The sequence below is a fragment of the Astyanax mexicanus genome, chromosome 11 (assembly GCF_023375975.1).
Source record: "Astyanax mexicanus isolate ESR-SI-001 chromosome 11, AstMex3_surface, whole genome shotgun sequence".
Classification (NCBI taxonomy): Eukaryota; Metazoa; Chordata; class Actinopteri; order Characiformes; family Acestrorhamphidae; genus Astyanax; species Astyanax mexicanus.
Genome location: NC_064418.1, coordinates 25848244 through 25871119, shown reverse-complemented (window position 1 = coordinate 25871119; position 22876 = coordinate 25848244). Strand labels below are relative to the sequence as shown.

The 22876-nt window shown below is 37.7% G+C and overlaps 1 protein-coding gene across 1 annotated transcript in view; it reads right to left on the bottom strand.

The window, feature by feature from the left end:
- Window positions 1-22876, bottom strand: part of gdap2 (ganglioside induced differentiation associated protein 2) — a 49421-nt gene that overhangs the window by 25319 nt on the left and 1226 nt on the right. Inside the window, exons 2-9 of the mRNA XM_007255608.3 lie at window positions 19671-19897; window positions 14128-14267; window positions 13821-13974; window positions 13182-13270; window positions 11151-11227; window positions 10483-10642; window positions 1782-1932; window positions 534-610 (exon numbers count right to left, since the gene is read on the bottom strand). Of these exons, the coding sequence (XP_007255670.2) occupies window positions 534-610; window positions 1782-1932; window positions 10483-10642; window positions 11151-11227; window positions 13182-13270; window positions 13821-13974; window positions 14128-14267; window positions 19671-19870 (1048 nt within the window). The 5' untranslated portion in view covers window positions 19871-19897. The remainder of the gene's footprint in view (window positions 1-533; window positions 611-1781; window positions 1933-10482; window positions 10643-11150; window positions 11228-13181; window positions 13271-13820; window positions 13975-14127; window positions 14268-19670; window positions 19898-22876) is intronic.

The window sequence follows — 22876 nt, the reverse complement described above, 5'->3', positions numbered from 1 at the left end:
TGGCTTTATAGGCTGTGCGCAAACTGCCTGCTGACTGTTAGGGATGGCAGCTTTTTAACCTCAGGATTATGGGCTTTGGACAGCCTGAGCATTGTCGAAAATGACACAGAGCTGCTGGTTTTGAACTCAGTAGGGTAGTGCTCCGCACACGGCTCTGACACTACCTGACCCGAGCAACAAAGGAAGGATGATCTAAAACATCACCACAGCAACCGTTTTCTGGTGGCTATTTTTAATCCCGAAATTGTGAAACGAGAGAAGCGGATTACAGAACCCCCCGATGTTGCGCTCAATGAGCTGGAACTAAGGTTTCCTGCTCAGTGTGCAAACACATGGGGAGGGAAGATCCAGCACGCACATGTGCACAGACACTCAGCAAGACAGGAAGAAAAGAAGAGAAGAAGAGAAAAGAACCCTGAAAGGAGAAGCCATGGAAGTGCACACTGACTCCACATTTCTGGACTATGATCATACATTTACACACATCAATACTCAAAAAAAAAAAAAAAAAAAGAACCGAGGCCAAAACAGACCGGTTTGATATAAAGCTTTCAGTGCTGCTATGTCCGAAAGATCCTCTGCTCGAGCTCTGCACAGCCAGCGGTTGTAACTGAAAGAACAAAAGAAAAAAAAAATAATAGAATTAAACAGTTTATCTAAAATATCTCAACAGACAGACGTATTTATTTATAAAAGTTCTATTTTTCTGTTTTTTTTTGTTTTTTTTTACTGACTTTCACTGACATACCACGTCATGCAACAGGAACTAGTAACCAGTGTTCCATGACTTTTGCCTTGTCCATTGGAAGCTAAAGAAAGCTGCACTGACCATGTTGAATGTGGATACATTTTCTAACCAAAGTCACATTTTTTTACCAAACAATGCCAGTCAAAATGACTGCACATTGCATCGTCCACTGTGGGTACACACGTGACACTGTGAATTGAGGAAAGTTAAATTCAGCGGGCTAAGCGCTGCCACTATGATCAGGAGATTGCAGGTTCGAATCCTGTTCATGTAGCTTGCCATCGAGTACCGGAGACCTGAGAGAGCACAATTGGCGCTCTCTTCCCACATCACTCCAAACGGTGATGTCTGCAGCACAAGGCGTCTGTGAGCTGATGTATCAGAACCGAGTCGCTGCACTTTCCTCCGAGTGCGCTGTGATGCTACTCGGCAATGCTGCATCGGCAGCAGTTCGAAAAGAGGCAGTGGCTGACTTCACATGCATCAGAGGAGGCATGTGCTAGTCTTCACTCTCCTAGTGTTGGGGCATTACTAGTGATAGGGGGAGTCCTAATGAGTGGGTTGGGCAATTGGCTGTGTAGACTGGGAAAGGGAAAAAAATAAATAAATAACCACACAACCTAGAAACAGAGATAGAACCTAGCTCCACTCTAACTCATATTTCATATTGTCTTGCCATGAGCATGCTGGCCAGAGTTCAGCTGCACTCACTAGATAACACCTCATAACAACTAAAGTTGTTGGCACTCCCAAACATCCCATAATGTAACACTATGTCCCATGACTTTTGGCATGTCAGTGTATTTCAGCTTTTGAGGTAAAGATCATTGTGAAAAGCTTTTTACAGGGGAGTTTCTTCACTTTTTGACATAATGTAAAAATAAATAAGGTTGTATTTCGTGATTAACGGACCAACAAAAATGATCCAAGAGAAGTTTTAATGTTTATTTCCTTCTTCTGTAGGAAGAACCTGATTTTGAGGTGTGTGCGCACTTCTCCAAGATGCTACAGAAAGGGGTGTGCAAGTTCTTACTTCCTCTGGTGTTGTTTCTGCTGAGCTGCTTCAGAGAGCTGACCCTGCAGAATGAGCTTCCGCTGCTTATCCACATCTCCCTCCATGCGTGCGAATGCATGGTTGCCCACCAGCCCCAGTCCTGACTCCAGAGATTCATCCTCTGAATTGTCTGAAAAAAACAAATACAATATTTCATCTCCTTCGAGCAGACAGAAAAAAACAGACAATGGCAACGGATTGGTTAATGTCACAATGTAACACCTCCCAACCACTAGAGGCAGTGTGAATTTGTTTTAATGCCTCAAAAATATACTGGATTTTTAAAGCTTTGTAGAGGTTATTAACAATGGCCATCTTCACAGTCTTATGACTCTCCTACCAAGAACTTGTGATGTCACACATTGTCTGTTCTGCTCTCTACCAATCAGAGACAAATTATCATCAGGATTCCAATATGGACATGACCAATTGAAAAATGAGTGAGTAAGTGATGCATTGTGAGTATGTCCTGACCAGGGGCAGAACACAAAGGCTACTGTAGGCCCACTGATTGGCCACATTTTTTTTTTATTAATTAATTTACACCCAACCACGCTGCCCTTCCCCGCCCCGCCCAGCTTTGTGCTTCAGTCAGAGACTGTATTAATGATGGGAATAATGTCTGTTTATCTGTGTGAGTGTGCTCATGGCTGCTTGCACCGTTTACCGCGTGCCCGGTTAACAATAACGCTAATCTAGCATGCTACCTATGGACCTATGTCACCGTGATTCAGACTGTCAGACTCTCACTCACTCTATTTTTAAGTGAGTTCTAATTGATTGAGTTCATTAATATAAATAGTATTATTTTTATGTGTATGTTTGAAATGGGGGGCCCCGATCACCTTAATCCACTACTGGTCCTGCTGATGTTTTTCCTCAAAGAAACTTATCTTTGAGATCTTGAAAATGCTTAAGGAATCTGGTCCAAATGTTAATTGGAAGTTGTCTCTTCAGACATGTACAGTGTATCACAAAAGTGAACTCACCCCTCACATTCCTGCAGATATTTAAGTACACCTTTTCATTGGAGAACACTGACAAAATCAGGAGTGCTGTCAGCATTGCTGCAGAGATTAAAGAGGTGGGGTGTCAGACTGACAGTGCTCAGACCATAAGCCGCACACTACATCAAATTGGTCTGCGTGGCCGTCACCCCAGAAGTAGCCTCTTCTTAAGTCTGTACACAAGAAAGCCCACAAACAGTTTGCTGAAGACATGTCAACAAAGGACATGGATTACTGGAACCATGTCCTATGGTCTGATGAGACCAAGTGTTGCGTGTGTGGATGCAACCAGGTGAGGAGTACAAAGATAAGTGCGTCATGCCTACAGTCAAGCATGGTGATGGGAATGCCATGGTCTGGGGCTGCATGAGTGCAGCAGGTGTTGGGGAGTTAATTGTATTGAAGGACACACAAACTCAACAAAATATATACTGTGAGCATGATTTGGAACATCCTCAAGTGGAAGGAGGAGGAGAGCAAAGTCTTGAATATCTGCCAGCTCTGTCATGTTGTCATGGAGGAGTGGAAAAGCATTCCAGTGGCAACCTGTGAAGCTCTGGTAAACTCCATGCCGAGGAGAGTTAAGGCAGTTCTGGAAAATAATGGTGTCCACACAAAATATTGACACTTTCACTAAGGAGTGTACTTACTTTTGTTGCCAGTGGTTTAGACAATAGTTGCTGTATATTGGGTTATTTTGAGGGAAGAATAAATTTACATTGTTAAATAAGCTGTACACAGACTACTTTTCATTGTGTCAAAGTGTCATTTTGTCAGTGTTGTCCCATGAAAATATATACTTAAATATCTGCAGAAATGTGAGGGGTGTACTCACTTTTGTGATACACTGTAGCATTTAGCCAGTGATTTTCTGTGTCTGACACATTCCCATTAGAGAATATTGTACTTCTTCATGGTTTAGGCAGGGGGCGGAGCCTGTGTAGCGTATGCAGGAGCCACAGCATGATGCAAAAAGTCCTTGGAAATAACATTTAGTTCTTGGATTTGCAATTGCATGAGACCTGCCAACATGCCTACTGTGAATATTATACACACTGGGTCTGGGTAATGTCCGGTATAACTGATCTGAACATTTCATTCAGGCATTCACTCATACAGCTCCTGAAGGAATGTCAGAAGAAGCTCTAATGTGAAAGATGCTTTATGTTTCTTTCAAATTAGTATTCTAAATCAGGTCCAGATATTATCTAGATCAGGGGTGTCCAACCTACGGCCCGTGGGCCATTTGCGGCCCGTTTCCTTTTTTGGAGCGGCCCGCGAGGTATTTTAGAAATAGAATGAAAGTTGGCTCGCTGTTAAGCTGGTTTTTATAATGTGAGATTCAAAGTTTGAAACGGGCCAAAGAGTCTAAAAGTGGAGAGGGTGTGCAGTTTTAGCGCAGAAAAACGGGCCAAAGAGTCTAAAAGTGGAGAGGGTGTGCAGTTTTAGCGCAGAAAAACGGGCCAAAGAGTCTAAAAGCGGAGAGAGTGCGCATTTGTAGCGCAAAAAAAAACGGGCCAAAGAGTCTGAAAGCGGAGAGAGCGCACATTTCTAGCGCAGAAAAACGGGCCAAAGAGTCTAAAAGCAGAGAGAGTGTTCAGTTGTAGCGCAGAAAAAGGGCAAATGAGTCTAAAAGTTGCCGTAATTAAGGAGTTTAATATTAAGAGACATCATGAAATTAAACATCAATTTGAAAAATCTTAGTTTACACAACACTGTCAAAGATAAAGATAGTAAGTCAAGTAAAATAGTGTGTAAATGAAAGTAATCAGGAAAATGTATTATTTAAAGTGGTATATTTCATTATTTGTTTTATTATAGAGTCTTTGGCCCGTGACTTCAAATATTTCTTCTTCTGGCCCCCAACAAAAAAGTTTGGACACCCCTGATCTAGATCTAGAGCTTTTCAGTGTTAAATTTGTTCTCGCCACAAGAAATATTTTATGTAGTTCAGGCAGAATTTTGTACCAGAGGATAGACATTTCCCATGAATAACAACTAGGTAGAGCTCAGTACAGCTAATATGGACAGCTGCAGTCCCACATACCACAAGTGTGGAAATTTCTGGATTACTGTGCATGTGTGAAAAGGGCTTTATATTTGTAGTCAGTGTTTTGAGACAGGCAGGATGCTTGATGCTTCCTGTTGGGCTTAACTGCTGACATTTTTTTTTTTAAACGTAGCATTTAGTTATTTATCTGTCTCTGTGATCAGCATGAAGAGACCCTTCTTCTTGACAAGCCCACCTCTAGACTGTACAACTGAACAAAAAAGTTGTGGTCTTCTTTCATCTTATGATGTACAGCAGGGGTATTTAATTAGAATTCAGTTCAGTACAGTCAGAGAAATATTCGCCAGGCCAAGGTCCGGACCATTGCCATTTTTAACTTGCGTTATGATTCAGTATTATATACACTGTATACTGAAGAAGTATAGTATATAGTAGTTCTGTCAGTGTTTTATATCAACAACTGAAAGACAAAACAAATTACACATACTAGTATATTTCAACAATATTTATTGTTTTAAATAGGCCTGTCACAATAATTACTTTATTAACCTATCATAAAATAAATGGAAACACCCTGAACTTATCGAGTCTATTAATGTGAATCTGTATGTTATTTGTTTCAAAATGCTGTATTTATTCTATTTGATTTTATTTATATTAGATTTGCACTTAACTGTCATGTGTCACGTCTTAGCCCTGTCTCATGTCTCTGTGTGTCTTCCCCACGTGACCTGTGCCTCTCTGTGTCTCCTGTCAGTAGATTTCCACCATGTGTTTCTCATTTGTAGCTCCGCCCCTTCCCCAGGTGTTTCTAATTATAGTGTGTTTTATGTTACTATAAATAGCCCTCGTCTGCCACCTTGTCTCGGTCGGCTTTTGCACCTTCCTCTGTCGTTTGTCTCGCCACGTTTACTATAGTTTGTTCACGGTTTCGTCACGCTCTATGTATTTCTTGTATATTTCTAGTCACATTTCTTGCCTGTTTGTTTCTTTGTTTATTTGTATATATTCATGTATTTATCCTTTGTACATATTCCCTTACCTTGGTTTGTACTTATCTGTTTAGTTTAGCTCTTTGTTTGTTCTCCCTGTTTGTTTATGTATATATATATATATATATTCGTTATTCCCCTGTTTGTTTGTTTGTTTACTTATTATTCATTAAAGTCTGTCTTACCCGCTTTTAGGTCCGCCTCCCGTCTGGTCCCGCGTTACATCATGATAATTACATGAATGACAAATCATACAATGTATGGAGAAATGTTTGCTGAACTTGGCCAAAATATCAGCTTTTTTTTTTTAAACAGCAGCTTTATTTTATATTATATTACTGTATCAGACTTTATTATGTTGTGGATAAAACTGATGGGGGATGTTGCAAATGCTTTTTGTCCCCTGGGGGTTGCCTTAGTTTTGAGGTAGAGTTGTTTTGGGAGTAGAGAGAGCGCGCCTGCCAGCGAGGGATTTTTTTTTTGTTCTTGCTGAGCAGTTCTGATCAGGTGGAGTAAAGTGGAATGGTTGTTTCTCTTTAATTCCTCCAAGTAACAACACTCGGTTACATAAAGGTAGTATTTTATTCCTTTTTCTGGTGCGCACCATCTGTATTAGCTTTTCTCGCTTTATTCTCCGACTTCTCACCGCCTGCTTCGCCTGCAAAGCATGTATAACCATAAAGACAATAAACATTCCGCCGCTTTAAATGAACACAGTCAGAATTAAATCCTTCTCAGTAGTTTATCGGTTTGGGTCCGGATTGGACAACCTCTGGGTCCGGACCCAGACCACGGTCCGCCTATTAGTGACATCTGATGTACAGGGTGTTTAGTGTAGGGATGCAAATTGATTATTAAAATAGCTGGCAACTAAGTTTATAATTGATTAGTTGGGTCTGTTATACTTATGTATTATTATAACCATAAGTAAAAGTTGCTACCCCCTAATGGGGGACAGTAAGCCAAACTAAGCAGTGACAATAAAGCAACAATAAGCTAGAATCATGTTGGAGTCATGCGAGAAGGAGATTTACAGTTAGTTTGTAGTAAGTTAATGATATTTTGTCTCTTACTCGATATTCATAGAGCCTGCTAGAGTAGTTAAACAAGATGTTTTATTCTTTTGTTTTAGCGACCAATTTATTTGTAACCCAATCACTGATGAACAGATCGCATTATTAATATATCATATCGTAACATGTTTGGATCATTGATGTTGTGTACATATATTGCATGATGAAAAATATTGTGGCTGGCCTAATTGCGGGTGTTTTATTTTGGATGCAATTGTAATCTGCAGAACAGTTGCATGTTACTGGGCAGGGTTGGTAATTCCTCATCTAAATAAAAAAGGCCTATAGGACTTTTTTTTGGTTCAAGTTTTCAGTACACAGAGTTCACAGAACCACAATAACATTCCTAACCTGCAATATGTTTCAATGGAAATCTGAGATTTCTCACACTCACATTGTTCAGTGGAAAGAACTTGCCAGGTTGGGAAAACCAGAACTGGTACACTTAAACACTGTCAGCCTCCAGTAGAACAACCAGAGAGCCAGTGTGTGTGTATAATGTTGGGCCAGGTGGACTGGCAAATAATATTCTACAATCTACTGTTATTTGAATCCCAAGCTAGCGTTCCAAATTGTGGTGCTCTGTGGCAACTCTCCAACCATATCTGAGTGCACTTAATGGAGAATGTCTGAGCACTCTGCTGTCTTCAATTCCATGATTACACTGATGAAAATCTGCAGTGGAAACATCAGAAATCAGTAATGGTTGAGAAAAGAAGAAAGCACACTTTCCTCTATGAAAAAAAGATCCTGCTAAAAAAAGGTAACCAGCACAATTGCAGCAATTTACAGCAAGGATAGAACACAGCTTTGGCTAAACACTAACTACAAAAAACAGCTTGAGTGACATCAGGACCAAATTAGACACACATGTCTCTGGAAGGTTATTTTTGGCGAAAGAACTTCCCTCATATTAATGAAGAATCAGATTTTGTTTTTTCTAAAAACTGCACCACACGGTCCTTTTCATCCACTTCAGAGGCTCCAGAGCCTGGATTCTCTTTGACTGAGCATGGCCGCAGTAACAGCGGACAATTCCACGCGGAGACCTTGAGCTGTCCTCCCATATCCTGCACTAAAGCCATGGGTTGCGGGCAGGGACGCAGTGCATGTTTATTTACATTGGGACCGGCTGATGCGCAGTTTGTTTGAGTTGGATTGATAGCTCAATGGAGGGGTGATCACCTCCACACAGCTGGACCGCAGGCCACAGAATCTGGGACTGAAATAATGGCTGGCAAACAAACATAAGTGGCCAAACCCTCACTAGCAAATAAACATACCCATGTGAGCTTATCGACACTGAAGCAACGACACACCAGCAAAAGAAAAACACGCACTCTAGCCAAGTATTGCAACTGCGGCGCAGTTTTATATCAGAGTATGCTTGCTGTTACTGCACCTGTTGTGGCTTTGAGGGCCTGAGGATAACTTGCCAGCTGTAGAAGGCTCCTGGGAATATCTCTCAGCACTCACAGGGCAAAAGATGAATGGCCCACAAGAAAGAAATGGCTCATTTAACGATTAGGCTCACCCAAATGTGCTCCACCATAACTGTCAGCCTGTCTTATTCTTATTGCATTACAGGAACACACTAAGGATTTCCATTCTACTGAGAGATACACTACACCGTATTCCTCACTGAACCCAAAGCATTTTCCCATGAAAATCATCTTTCCTCTGGAGAAAGGCTGTTTTTCAAATCTGCTGATGCAAAGATGGAAACAATGAACATGACTAATGATGGATGTCTTGGAATTCCGGTTTAGCAGTTCGTTCTCTAGAATCCTTAAAGAAAAACATTAGTCTACCAGTTACATAAGCCACATTGATGACTTCTGACTGATTTTTTTCCTTGGAGTTGGTTGTCAAATGGCACTGAAAAAAGATCATATTCCAAAGTCTGAGCACATTTTCACTATTTGTTGCAACATGTAAACATTTATGCAAATCAATTTTGACAATCATCAGACTTGTTAGGTAATCCTAGAGTTTTAGTATTAGGGACAGAAGGACAGTGTGCTGTCAACAGAAGCCTGATGCCAGGTGCCATGCAGCATGCAGAAATATGAGCAGAATTTTCCTCTCATCTTATTGGGCTTTCTTATTCTTTTCTTTGTCCTCTATTTGTTTCTCTAGTTGTTCCCTTTCCCTCTCTTTTCTCATAAAACCAAAACTGAACAGTGATTAATAGCAGAGTCTTGATGCTCGTTGGGAGCAAACAAGAAGGCAAATTTTTAAGAAGACATGATGGCTTGGTTGATCGCATGTTCTTCTGTCAGCGCTGGGGTCTTAAGTTCAAGTCCGTTCTAGGTGAAGTTTACATGTTTTCTCTGTGTCTGTGTGAGTTTTCTCCAGTGACTGGCATTGGGATATGGACTTAAACCTCTTCAGTGCTTATTTAAGTCCTCCACATAAATGTCCATTTGGCTTCTCTAATGTGAGTATAGGTAAAATGCTGAGTGTATAGTGTGTGGATTGATTGTGTATAGTGTTGCTTTTATAGTATAACCATCTATATACAGTGATATGAAGAAATTTGGTCACCCCTGATAATTTTCATGATTTTTCTTTATAAATCATTGGTTGTTCAGATCAGCAAGTTCAGTTAAATCTATCATATAGCGGATGAACACAGTGATATTAGAAAAGTGAAATGAAGTTTATAGGTTTTACAGAAAGTGTGAAATAGTCATTTAAACAAAATTAGGCAGGTGCATAAATTTGGGCACTCCAACAGAAAAACATACATCAGTATTTAGTAGATCCTCCTTTAACAGAAATACCAGCCTCCAAACACTTCCTATAGCATTCAATGAGAGTCTGGCTTCTGGTTGAAGGTATTTTGGACCATCCTTCTTTGCAAAAACATCTCTAGTTCAGTCAGATTTGATGGTTTCTGAGCACGAACAGCCCACTTTAAATCACACCACAGATTTTTATTAATATTCAGGTCTGGGGACTGAGATGATCATTCCAGAACGTTGTACTTGTTCCTCTGCATGAATGTTTTAGTAGATTTTGAGCAGTGTTTAGGGTCATTGTTAGTGAGATTTTCCTTTTACCTTTTTGTATTCTTCCTCTAAACCATGATGTTTGATCAGTCTTTGTTTTCAGGTCATATGAGAGTTGTGTTTGCTTCAGAGAAAATGCAAAGAGGAGAAAAACTTGCACTTGGCCACCTTAACCCTTTCTTATAATTGGATTTACCTGTGTATCTAGGTCAAGGGTGAATGAGCTTACCAAACAAATGTTATTTTCTAATAATTAGTGCTAAAATGTTTCAAATCAACAAAACGACAAGGGCGTCCAAATTTATGCACCTGCCTAATTTTGATTAAAGACTACAGATTTTCATTTTTGATTACAGACTTTCTGTACATCCTATAAACTTCATTTCAGTTCTCAAATATCACTGTGTTCTTTATCAGGGGTACCCACATTTTTATACCACTAAGTATGACTTTTCATTTATGCATATATTTTAAAGTTGTGGATAAGTAAAACATCACTGTGAATGGGTCTCTCTGACCACAGATCCTGTTATGCATAAACTACTTTGCAGTAATCTAATGTGAAGTTGTGTACTGAGCTCACCCTCCAGGATGCCGGGCTTCTCAGTGATGCGGATCTGCCTCTCGGGTACCACCGGCTCACCCTCTGCGTTCCCGATGTCTGCAGGGAGAAGCGGCAGGCTGGCTCCTTCCTCCTCCCTTGAGCGTGGGAAATATAGCGGCAGCAACTTTCTGTACACTGCCTGGGTAACACATGGCATTCAGAAACACAAACAATCACAATCAGCAGAGCCCAGCGTCTATCGCTTCATCATCAATCACACAAACACACATCTAAAGTCTAAAACATTCACTGCAGTAAAAAAAAAAAAAAAAAAAAAAAAAAAATCAGAATGCAAAATGACTTGCTTTCATGTTTGATCAAAACTTCACCTTCAGCTGGAATATATCAATTCTAATCTTGAGTGTGCTCAGACTCAATCGACTCAAACGACTCAATCAGCAATCAGCGCAGGCCCTTAAGCAATATCTCAAATGTAGAAAATGTCTAAAATCAGCTCTGTAAATGGCTCTCAGTGCAAACAAACCCATTCTGTTCTGTTTCACACAAACACAAAAAGAACAAGCTTGAAATAAAATCAGAAAAAATCTGAGAGTTAGCACAAAATGAAGACACATGGAACGAGCTAGAGGACTGCCCATACGCAACAGCTGATTTACAAAAAAAAACAAACAAAAAACTAAACAAACCTCCTCAGTGTCCGACACTGCAAACACCACAGATTCTATGCTTTCTCCATGGTTCTCCAGAAACCTGCGAACAGTCCCTGTCAAAAGCAAGAACATAATGAGCTACGACTTAATTTAGGATGTTAAATCTAGAACTTAATTAGATAACAGTACAGATTAGGGGTGCAACGGTACAGAAAATTCACGGTTCGGTTCACACCTCAGTATAAACCCCACGGTTCAGTACGTTTTTCGATAGGGTTGGTGGAAAAAGAGGCTGGGCATTCTCCTTTATTAACTTCATAACAATGGAGCTTCATTACTTTATAATACTGGATGCAATACTGTGTTTGCGTTCTTTTTAAGAAATATCAGCATTAGACTATTAAAAATAAATTATATTAGTGGGGTCAATGACTTAAATCTTAAAGAGAGAGAGAAAGAAAGAGAGAGAGTAAAAGAGAGAGAGAGAGAGAGAGAGAGAGAGAGAGAGAGAGAGTGAGAGAGTGAGATGAAGACAGACAGAGAGAATGAGAGTCTGAGAGCGAGCACGAGTGCCGGACCCTTCCAGTCGCCCATGTGCTCAGAGCTAAACTTCATCGCAGGCTAAGTCAGTAGCAAGTGGCTAATAGCAACAGTACTACAGCTAAACTTTCCGGGTTACGTTCATCATACATTCAACAATCTCCTACAGACTGCCTGCACCATGTATTCTCTGTGCGTTTGCGAGTACCGAAGCGTGACCCCCGTAACATGACTGTTTACAAAAAATACATGTACCGTTACATCCCTAGTAGAGATGCACTAAAATGAATGATTTGGCTGAAACTGGAACCACACAAAATTAAAACATTTGTCTGAAGGCTCAATACCCAACAAGATTTTTCAGTTCAGGTTTTTAACCATGGAATACATGAAATAATCTATGTGTATTTTTGTCTTGTATTCAAAAGAATAGACATTTAGTCATGACAGCAGTGCAATGTTCATCATACATTTACCTCAGCAGTGCTACTTTTTTTTGCTTTTTTGGTAAACAAATGCTAATGCCAAGGCTAAGTTAGCTACCTTTATGAGTTAGCTACCCAACATTACAGCAGCCCTGTGACTACAGCTTATATAAATACTTTCAGCTAGAAAACAGCCAGTAAACATACACCTTAGTGTAATGAGAGACTGAACGCTAGCCCTGGTCCAATAATTACACTATTGACTTGTTGAACAATAAATGGTCATGGTTTTTTAGCAAGGAGAGCAGGCTAATATAAAGGAGTCAGTATTTTTTTTAAGTGGGTTTTATTTATTTAGGGTTAGGGTCATTTATATTCCAAAATTGTATTGCTCCTAAAAGGGTGTAAATGTATAATATAATATAATATAATATAATATAATATAATATAATATAATATAATATAATATAATATAATATAATTTAATAAAATGTAATAATATATTGCATTATATGACATAATGACAAATATTGTTTATCACAATCATTTTTGGTACAATACAGCTCTGGAAAAAACACCACTTTCTGAATTTCTGAAATCAGTTTCTCTGATTTTGCTTTTTATAGGTATATGTTTGAGTAAAATGAACATTGTTGTTGTATTATAAAAAAAACTACGGACAACATTTCTCCAAAATTTCAAATTATAATATTGTCATTTAGAGCATTTATTTGCAGAAAATGAGAAATTACTGAAATAACAAAAAAAAAATCCAGAGCTTTCAGACCTTACACACTGCTTTAACTTTGCGATAACTTTATGCAACTCCTGGTGCAAAAATTAAAGCAGTTCAGCTTGGTTTGATGGCTTGTGATCATCCATCTTCCTCTTGATTATATTCCAGAGGTTTCAATGTGAAACAAAACTCTAAAAAACAGTTATTATGACAGGCCTACTGAATTGATTGATTATGCATGATTACGATTTTGGTTGTAATTTCAAGACATAATTTCTTCTGCCAAATATTTAGTGCATCCCTAGTTAACACATCACTAATCTCTATGCTGTAATACAGTGTATAGATATTGTAAAAGAGATTTACTGAAGGCTATGTGAGTAGCGTCTTCCAGTGGATATCCTCTCTTTGTGGTGCTGATCACACAGAAACCCACAGAGACCATGGCATGCTCCCTGGAAAGACACACGTGAACACAGGAAGCATCAGACTCCAATTCGCAGATGTTCTATCTCTCATAAGAGGAGTGAGTGAATTACCCTGGAGGAATGACTCTGATCAGCTGAAACAGTTCTCTATAGAGCAGCAGAACTTGCAGACATGAGTGTCTTTGATGAAGACACACTTTGTGTGAACTAGGCTTAATGTAATTAACAGCTCCCGAAGTCACACCCAAATTGCTTATTAAAAAGTTACATAAAGCTCTGGCCTCAGGGGATTAATGGACAAGCACTGGAATCCTGACTGTAGTCTAAAGCTAAAAATCAGGCACATTCTCCAATTCTCAAATACTGCAAACCAATTTTAACACTTGATATCAGCGCAGGGTGCTGGTTTCTGACATGCAAAGAGGTGATAAGGGAACAGGCTGTGTTTTCTTATTGGAAAGTTTATCAAGTTTATCCTAATGTTCCCATGGAGACTGCAGTATTCGCAATAACAGTGAGTAAAAGAAGTCTGTTCTGAGCTAATCTCCCATTAGGTGATGTAATCGGACGTGCTTACATGGCGAGCTGCATGACTTTTCTATAGCAGCTGTATAAGGAGCTCTCGGCAGCTGTGCGATACTTGGCTTTGTACTTGGGGCCGACTGTATGAATGATGAAGCGCGCAGCCAGATTGAAACCTTCCGTTATTTTCGCTTCCCCCGTCCTGCAGCCTGTAACAACACAAACGCGATCCTATGAAACCAGGACATGTTACACTTTTCACACATACCACACTGAAAACAAGTGAACAAACAACCAGACGAGGCATGGCAGTTTTTCTGTGTCTTGCTGCACCAGTCTCCTGTATCAGTGGCGCCCCCTACCTTTCAGTTTGAGTAGCTCATCCTTGAGCTCAGGGCCAGCATTTCTGTGAATGCTGTCCGAGATGGGGTTCTTGTCCGTTAGTGTTTCGTTGCTTGTGTTCACAATAGCAGTGCAGTTCAATAGAGCCACGTCCCCATTGCTGGAATGATAAGCATATATAGTAGCATATCAGAGAAAGCCAAAGGTAATCATGCTTTAATTTGACAGAACAAAATACCACAACAAAAATTCTAAAATCAGGGGAACCCAAGGAATTGAGTCAAGCAAGTGCAAAAAAATTTAAAACAGCACAATAAAATATTTTAATCTCTACTTAAAGGAGAACTCTGGTGTAAATTTGACTTTTGGTGTAGTAAAACATGATAGAGTACCATCCTTTGTTGAATAGCCCACCTCCGTTCTCCCACAGCTTTCCAAGATCCAGCAATTTTGTGCCTTTTGCCCAGCGCTCTTTACAACGTGTGCTTTGGGGCATCCACTCCAATTGCCCCTACAGATAATTTGCTTTTTACACCGTTCTCCAGGCTCAAAGTAGCTCCACACCTCATTGGTGGAATCCAGAGAGCTCTGACATTTAAAATGAGGCATTTCTAACTTTAAAAGTGCACAAGAAGTATATTAAAAACCTCTGTTTACATCCCGTAGCCTAGCCTAATCGTTGGGCACCTTTATCTTAAAGTAAAGTAATGATCAGAACAGTGGAGATTGATAGCCTCAATGAGGTGTGGAGCTACTTTGAGCCTAAAAAACGCTATAAAAAGCGATTTATCTGCAGGGGCAAGTGGATGCCCTAAAGCACACATTGTAAAGAGCGCTGGGCAAAAAAGCATAAAATGACTGGATCTTGGAAAGCTGATGGAGAGTGGAACAGGGCTATTCAGAAATGGATAGTACTCTAGCATGTTTTACTTCACCAAAAGTCTATTTTACACCAGAGTTCTCCTTTAAGCTTTACTTTAAACGCTCATGTTACTGGAACAAGAACCCAAATATCATCAAATCAGGGCAAACCAAGGAATTTAGGAGCGTTTTCACACCAGCATTATTTGCTCGGGTTAAAATGAACTCTGGTACATTTGTTACTTTAGTGCGATTCGATTAAGAAGGTGTGAAAACTGTAATCGCACTCGCGGTTTGGATCAAAAGAACCGGACTGAGACCACTTAGAGTAGGTGGTCTCAGTCTGGTCTCAAACGAACTCTGGAGCGGTACTTATGGTGAGAACATTATCCGGTCTCGATCCGACCCATCTATTAAATATAGTCTATTTATTTGTGCTAAACTGCTGATAAGGCACAGTTTAAACTGATATATTAGCCAGATAATGCTAATTACCACAGCTATGAACAAACGCTGTGTCTATGCACGCGCCGTCTGTCACTTCTCACAACCGTGTGACGCAGTTTACTATGTTTACATCTGTGCTGCATGTCCAAACACTGTGTTTGACGTATATTTGTGTTACAGCACAAATATACGTATTGGAACATAAAATCTTCTATAATTACTTTTTTCCTATATCTATATTTACTCCCACACCAGACAGCTCTGACTAATCAGAGGACACAGCCTGCTCGCGTGGTTTATTGGTGAGCATTTCGGTATGTTAAGGTTTATGCCTGTGTGAAACCAAACCAAACAGAGGGAGAAAACGCTCCAAATAAACAAACTCATCAACTGATTCGGACCATAGAAATGAACTACAGGTGTGAAAACACCCTAGATATTAACAATGATATTAAATAAACAATAAAGCAAGTGCAAAAGAAAGAAAGAGAACAAAACAAAAGGATTTCTTAACTTCAGCTTCACATTGACAGATCAAATTATCAGAAACAGAATAAATCCGGTTCAGATAAAGAATTAATCTAGTTCATCCGGTTTGTTTAGCCGTGTGTGCCTTCAGTAGTTAAAGAGGAACTCAATCATATGACATGAAAGGATTGTCTGTCATCATTCTAAAGACTACACATCTGGACTTCTGCTTGATGCACGAAATGATACAGCAGCTCACGGGAGGTGTCGTATCACTTCCTAAACTGAAAAACGAATCATGTAATTACAAGCAATGATGGGTAATATCACAGTACTTGATCATATTGTATTAAATGTGCTTATTGTGATGCACAATACACATCTGGTAGCACATCATTAATTTAATTAGTGCTTGTAGAACACTGAGCAAACTTTCATTACAAAAAAATCTCATTGATGCTGTTTAACTGGATATAATGCTGCAATTTTTGAGTGAAAAAAAGTCGTTATAATAAGTAAAAGATAATATGTCAATATAATTTCTTAAGAATCTGCGAGTGACTAATTTTGTCTGTGAAACGATTGGGCTAAATATTAAGGATGGACCCCATATCATATTTGGCCCCCAAAAATATAGAAATAAAAAAAATTAAATAAATGCATGACTTAAATTGTACAGCTGAGGTAAATGTATGATTAAAATGGCACTGCTGATGTAAATGTATCATGCTTTGTTGGTAAATGTGCTAGGATATTGAAGTTAAGCATTGCCAAACTTCATTTTAGACTTTAGATGTTATTTATTTATTCCCTCACTATCTTTAAGAAACTCCTGAAGACAGAGCTCTTTAAAGATCACTTACTATCCTAACAAAACTGACAACTTCTAACCTCATTTCCTTCTTCCCCTTGTTTCCTCCTCTATCCCATTAGTTTCCTTTGGCCTCCTTTAGGCCCTGTCGAAAATGTGTTGTTTTTTTGTTGTTTTTTTTAACCTTAAACTTCTATGTCTTATATTACTAAATCATTACCTTGGACAAAAAAGGCTGCCAAATTTAATTATTAAAAAAAGGTTTTAATACAGATTTAAACCTGTGAAAAATGGCTGTTTTTTATTTGTTTGGTTATGGACAAAAGTTATTTTTGATTTATTTTGGGCCTAATAAATATTGTATATTGTAATGGTGTCTTGGACTAGGAAATTTTGTTAACAATATTGTATTAAAATATTCATAATTACAAGTCTACTTTGTTAAAATACTAAGATTGGACAATGCCATAAAATACCCATTTTCTTCTACCTGTAATTTTCTTTATGGAACCAGAATGTAAATCATTAATTATGAAACCAATCATAAATCTTCGATGGAATCACACAATAAACCCTGCATAGAAACAATAGCTAAAAGAAAGATCTAGTTTTTTTTAAGTGATGAAATGCAGCAGAGTAATGTCATAACAGCAGCTTATAACTTCCCTTTTCCCGTTTTTTTGTCTGTTTAAAACCAGAAGCTATGCAATAAGTTGCACAAAACATAGCCGTCCATAAACAGTCATCTCACTCAAAGAGCAGCCAGAGGGACCTCATGCTATCATGTGGCTGTGCAACAAAGAGGATTTATGTTCACATGGTACGAGGCAGCGAGGGGAGGGGTGGAAGTGTAAAGTGTACGAAGCTGGCATAGAAATTCCACAACTCTACAAACTGCAGGAACCATAGGCAATAAAGTTTAGAGCTAAAGGTAAATAAAACATTAAAAGAGCTGGTGAGAGGTGAAGGTTTCTGTTTACAGCTCACTGTATCTTATATCTTATCTTATATAATTTACTCAACATTGAATAAACCTAGTCTTTGACTACATTGTCCTTTTCTTATTTTCTCACCAAATTAACTGAACCAATGAACCCACCCATTCCTTCATTACTTGCACTGCTCCAAACACTACGAGGTTTTATTTTTTTATATTTTTTTATTAACATCCCTTGACCAGGCTACAGGCTAGGTGATACAAAACCCACTTTTTCTGCAGTAAAATAAGTTATTTACACTCTTTAAAATCTACTACAGGACACTTGGAGAAGCTGCCCGTTTTCTCTCTACTTCACTTAATAAATCCAGATCAGTAACAGGAACCAGCCTAAATTCTGCAGGACAAACATAATTAAATTAAAGGTTTGGACACGATGATTTATACTGATTTTAAAATTAAGTTCAAGAAAGAGCTATTTTATGGTTTTATTCATTATATTTTGACAGTTGCAGATTTACTTGACTATTTTTCAATACTTTCTATTAGAACTACAATGACGATTTTCAGTAATGTTCCTAATCAAACATTAAAGCTTTTCATGTAATGCTTGAATAGAAATCCTCAAGATTTAGAGGTGTAATGTCAGGCAGACAATTGACTGGCCTGTAATGGGGTTAATAAACTGACAACACATTTGGATAAAAGCGCCAGATTCCCAGCTCTGATTAATCAGTCAACAGACTCCTGTACTCACGAGCATCAAACTAGGAGCGATGAGGGGAGAGCACACCATCTACCCATCGAGAGTGAGCATGGCCATACGTAAAAATGTAGTCCTTGAATAGGTTTAATACTCCATTCAATGTTATATAAAATATATATGTAAACGTATAAAAAAGGCATGAAATAACAAAATAAAGATTACATTCAGGGCAGTAGGTATTTTTTCCATGTGTGTATACAGTGTTTGGGCTGGATAGAACTTTGAATTTGTGATGTCAAACAATCAGTAAAAAGTACAGTAAAAAAAAAAGGACATACATTTGTATTTTACTGTTTGAAATGACATAAGGTCACATTTTAAGAAAGTTAAATCGATTGATTCATTACTTGTTTTGTCTGGTTTTTCTCCAGCAGCTGTTTCGCCTGATACAGTCTCTGTAGTGCAAAAACAATATATATGTGCTATAGGCTTAGAGTGAACAGACAAACTCAACAGAATTCACCTGGGGTTACTTTACTGTCTATTATGGCTGGCTGTTTTTAGTTCTCAAATAAAGACAGATTAAGGGTTAAGGTTGATGTATAACCTATTTTGAACATGAAAATGCAGACAAGCTGATAAATGTACGTTTAGATAAATGGTGACGAAGAGTGAAATTTTGAACCTCTCAACAGAAATCATGAAACTAACCTCCCCTCAGTCCTGCACTGGTAGGTTAGACACATGTAGGCGCCCCGTGTGTCATTACTATAACCATTGGCACAATGGTTATGCGGAGGATTGAGAACTACGTTTGCTTTAAATAATTGTAGTTTTAATCATCATTCTAGTGTTAAATAACCTTGGGGCAATGGTTTTAGTTAAACTGTGCTTTAGAAACCAAGGTCAATGGTGAACTGCTAATTGCATTTCTTAAATTCAAATAAAACCTACAATTCATGAAATTTGTTTTATTGGTTTCTAACAATTCACTTATGTTACACTCAAGCTAAAGGTTTTGTGCAAATCCATTGTATAGATCTAACCACAGTGTGATATTCAGGCAATATTACTTTGATACATCCTTGAACCATAAATTCCAAAAACGGAACAGTTTCATACAATATAATGTCTTCACTGTCCGGTTAAACTACTAGTATCTCTAAAATGGCAACTTAACAGGAAAACAAATTGTAACTTTTAATAGATCCTAACATTAAAGGTTAATCTGGCACTATTTTTCTATTGGTTTGTTCATAATGAAAACAAGGCCAACCGCAAGATTAACATTACATCAAAAAGTGGAAGTAAAAAAAATAAAACAGGAACTCACAACAGAATAATTTTCTTGTTGATATCTTCTCTGAATGGGAAAGGGGAGAGAAGAGAGTTGATCTGGTCAGTCAGGTGGTCCACCTCATCTCTCTCAATAACTTTTCCTTTGTCCTCTCCGTCCTCCTGTCCTTCATGCTGATCCCAGGTGGTCAGATTGAGGACTTCTACAAACTGAGATCGAGCTCCCAAAGGATCCATGCTGCTGATCGGCAGTACAGCAGTGAACTAAGCAGAAAATATGCAAAGACAAAGACAGTCAGTATTTATTCTATATTAGGAGAAAATTAAAACATGTACATGAATTGCTATTTAGAAAAAAATTGAAATAAATTGTGTTACACTGACTTGTGTTAGTAATAATACTGATTAGAATCGATTTGCCATTTTACCCAAATGTTTACATTTCGATGGCATTTTATTACAGTAATGAGTCTTCCATGACATTTAAAGAGTGACAAATGGTAAAATGGCAAACATTTATCAACAGAAACAAAACGCTAGCATCTTGTTTCCCAACGAACACAATTTAGATGTCTTTTCCTGCAGACACACTCTCATTATTCTCATGCTTGCATGCCTCACTGATAAGCCACAATGTCAGTCTTGTTGAGAAAAGGGTCCTGCATTTCTGAGCATTAACACAAGGTAAGAGAGAGATGAAGAGAGGTATTATATACAGGGCGACCTCTTCAACACTGAGTGGCTACATTGACCAAAACAGAGAGCATCTATTTGCCCAGGCAAGATTCAATCAACTGATGAAGAAGTGCGTGCAAATGTCCATGTCTTTCAACTACACTTTGGAAAGAAATGTACCAATAAGTGTTACTTATAGAAAGTACACTCTAAAAAAGAATTCTGATAGCTTTTAGTCGATAATTAAATAAATACCCTGTTTTAGGGGTGGGCAATATTATATCGTATACAATATATCGTGACACAGAAATATCGTGATATTAAAAATCCATATTGTGATAGAGATGTTCTGTCTTAAAAGTAGTCTATTATTTACTGTGAAGCTTTAAGTGTATTTATTGTATAATTGTTTTAGTTAGCAGTTTATATGCATGCACTAAATATTTTGCAATATTTTTGCTGCATTATATTATTTTATGCTATATTATTTAATTTGCCACATTATGATTATGCTGTTATACTCTTATAGTATATTCCTGAAATTAATTAATTATTTTTATTTTTATTAATTATTTTTTTAATTAGTTTTCCTATATCGCCAAGTATATCGTTATCGCAGAAATACCATGAAATATCGTGATATTAATTTAGAGCCATAACGCCCACCCCTACCCTGTTTTAAGATTAGGTATATGCATTTGGCAGAATTTTTATTTTATAATTATTGTTTTATTGAGTTGTGGTGACATAAAAAATGGAAGTGTTGTTTTAACAAACTTTCCTAACTAACCCAGACTAAATATTTTCCATTAAACACAAAAAAGAAAAGTTTATTTTCTGGTAACTTAATTATCTGCATTGGACAACTTAATTTTTCCATTCATCTGAATTCACTCACCCACTTGGTTGGATATCACTCTGGAGAAGTAGAGAGGCTCCACCAGTTTACAATACAATTAAATATAATAATTATTATAACATATCATACTTAATCATATAAATTAAGGCAACTTTTTGTGTAGTTTACCTGAACATATCTGTTGATGGTCACAATTGTTAAGTTCATGCTATTTAAAAATGCTTTTTACTATAACTGAAGAACTAATTAACCATACTTGGGTCAATGTAATCCTACAAGAAGTTGACACAACTCAAAGTTTATTGCAAACCTCTGCATTGATTTTTTTTTGACCCAAGGCTTTATTTTGTAGTGTACTAGCAAAACAGTATACACAAAAAAATGTTAATTGTCTAATGGTTAAAAAAAATACTTTTCAAATGACAAAAATGTTACAAAATCCATGGCTAAAGAGAAGACCTGGCAGATGTGAAATCATAACATATCATTATGCTGTAACAGAAAGAATTCTAGGTCAAAATTTCTGATACAGTGAATAGCTCAGCAAACTACTTTTAGCTAAGCTATTAGTCAAGTAAAAAAAACAAAACTTTTTTAAACGTCATGAAGTTGAAGAAGACATGTCTTCAGTTTGTTAATCATGCTTACTCAGGAACACCTCTTGTCGCAAGAATCAAAGCTTGCAAAATGTGTCAATAGCCAGATAAGGGACTTTTAAATCAATAGCGCCATTATTTATTATTTATTTACTATTTAATTGCTGTCAGCTTATGTGCAACAGAACCATGTTTCCTCTAATTTTAGTTTTCATAGATCAACATTTTCAGTATTGTTTTCTTGCATTTATTGTATATATAGATTTTATTTGATATTGTTGCATATTTCCTGACAGTTCTGCTTTCTGCACTGCTGTAACACAAATGTCCCCTCTGTAGGATTAATAAAGGAGTATCTTATCTTATTTTAACTCAAAAGCCCATACCCATTTCTGAATATTGATTGATACAAAGTTCATATCGTAAACAATATTATACCCTGAAATATTGTGCTATATCACCCACCCCTAATTTTCAGGATACTACTTTTTTTTTTACTGTTTTTAGCGAAAGAAAAAAAATAATTCACACTGTTCTCATTTCCCATTATACAGCTCTGGAAAAAATAAGAGATCACTTCAGATTCTGAACCAGTTTCTCTGAATTTTGCTAGTTACAGGTATATATTTGAGTAAAATTAACATTGTTGTTTTATCCTATAAACTACGAACAACTTTTCTCCCCAATCCCAAAATATTGTCATTTAGAGCATTTATTCGCAGAAAATGAGAAATGGCTGAAATAAAAAAGATGCAGAGCTTTCAGGCCTCAAATGATACAAAGAAAACAAGTTCATATTCATAAAGTTTTAAGAGTCCAGAAATCAATATTTGGTGGAACAACATCCCTGGTTTTTAATTACAGTTTTCGTGAATCTTGGCATGTTCTCCTTAAAGAGTTGTTTATTTTAGCTTGCAGGGGAGTTGTACCCCGGAAGAGAGGTGGGGGTAGCCCACCTTTCATTTTCTTTTCTACAACATCCTCCATCAGTCTTACACACTGATTTTGGATTACTTTATGCCACTCCTGGTGCAAATGTTCAAGCAGTTCAGCTTAGTTAGATGGCTTGTGATCATCCATCTTTCTCATGATTATATTCCAGAGGTTTTCAAT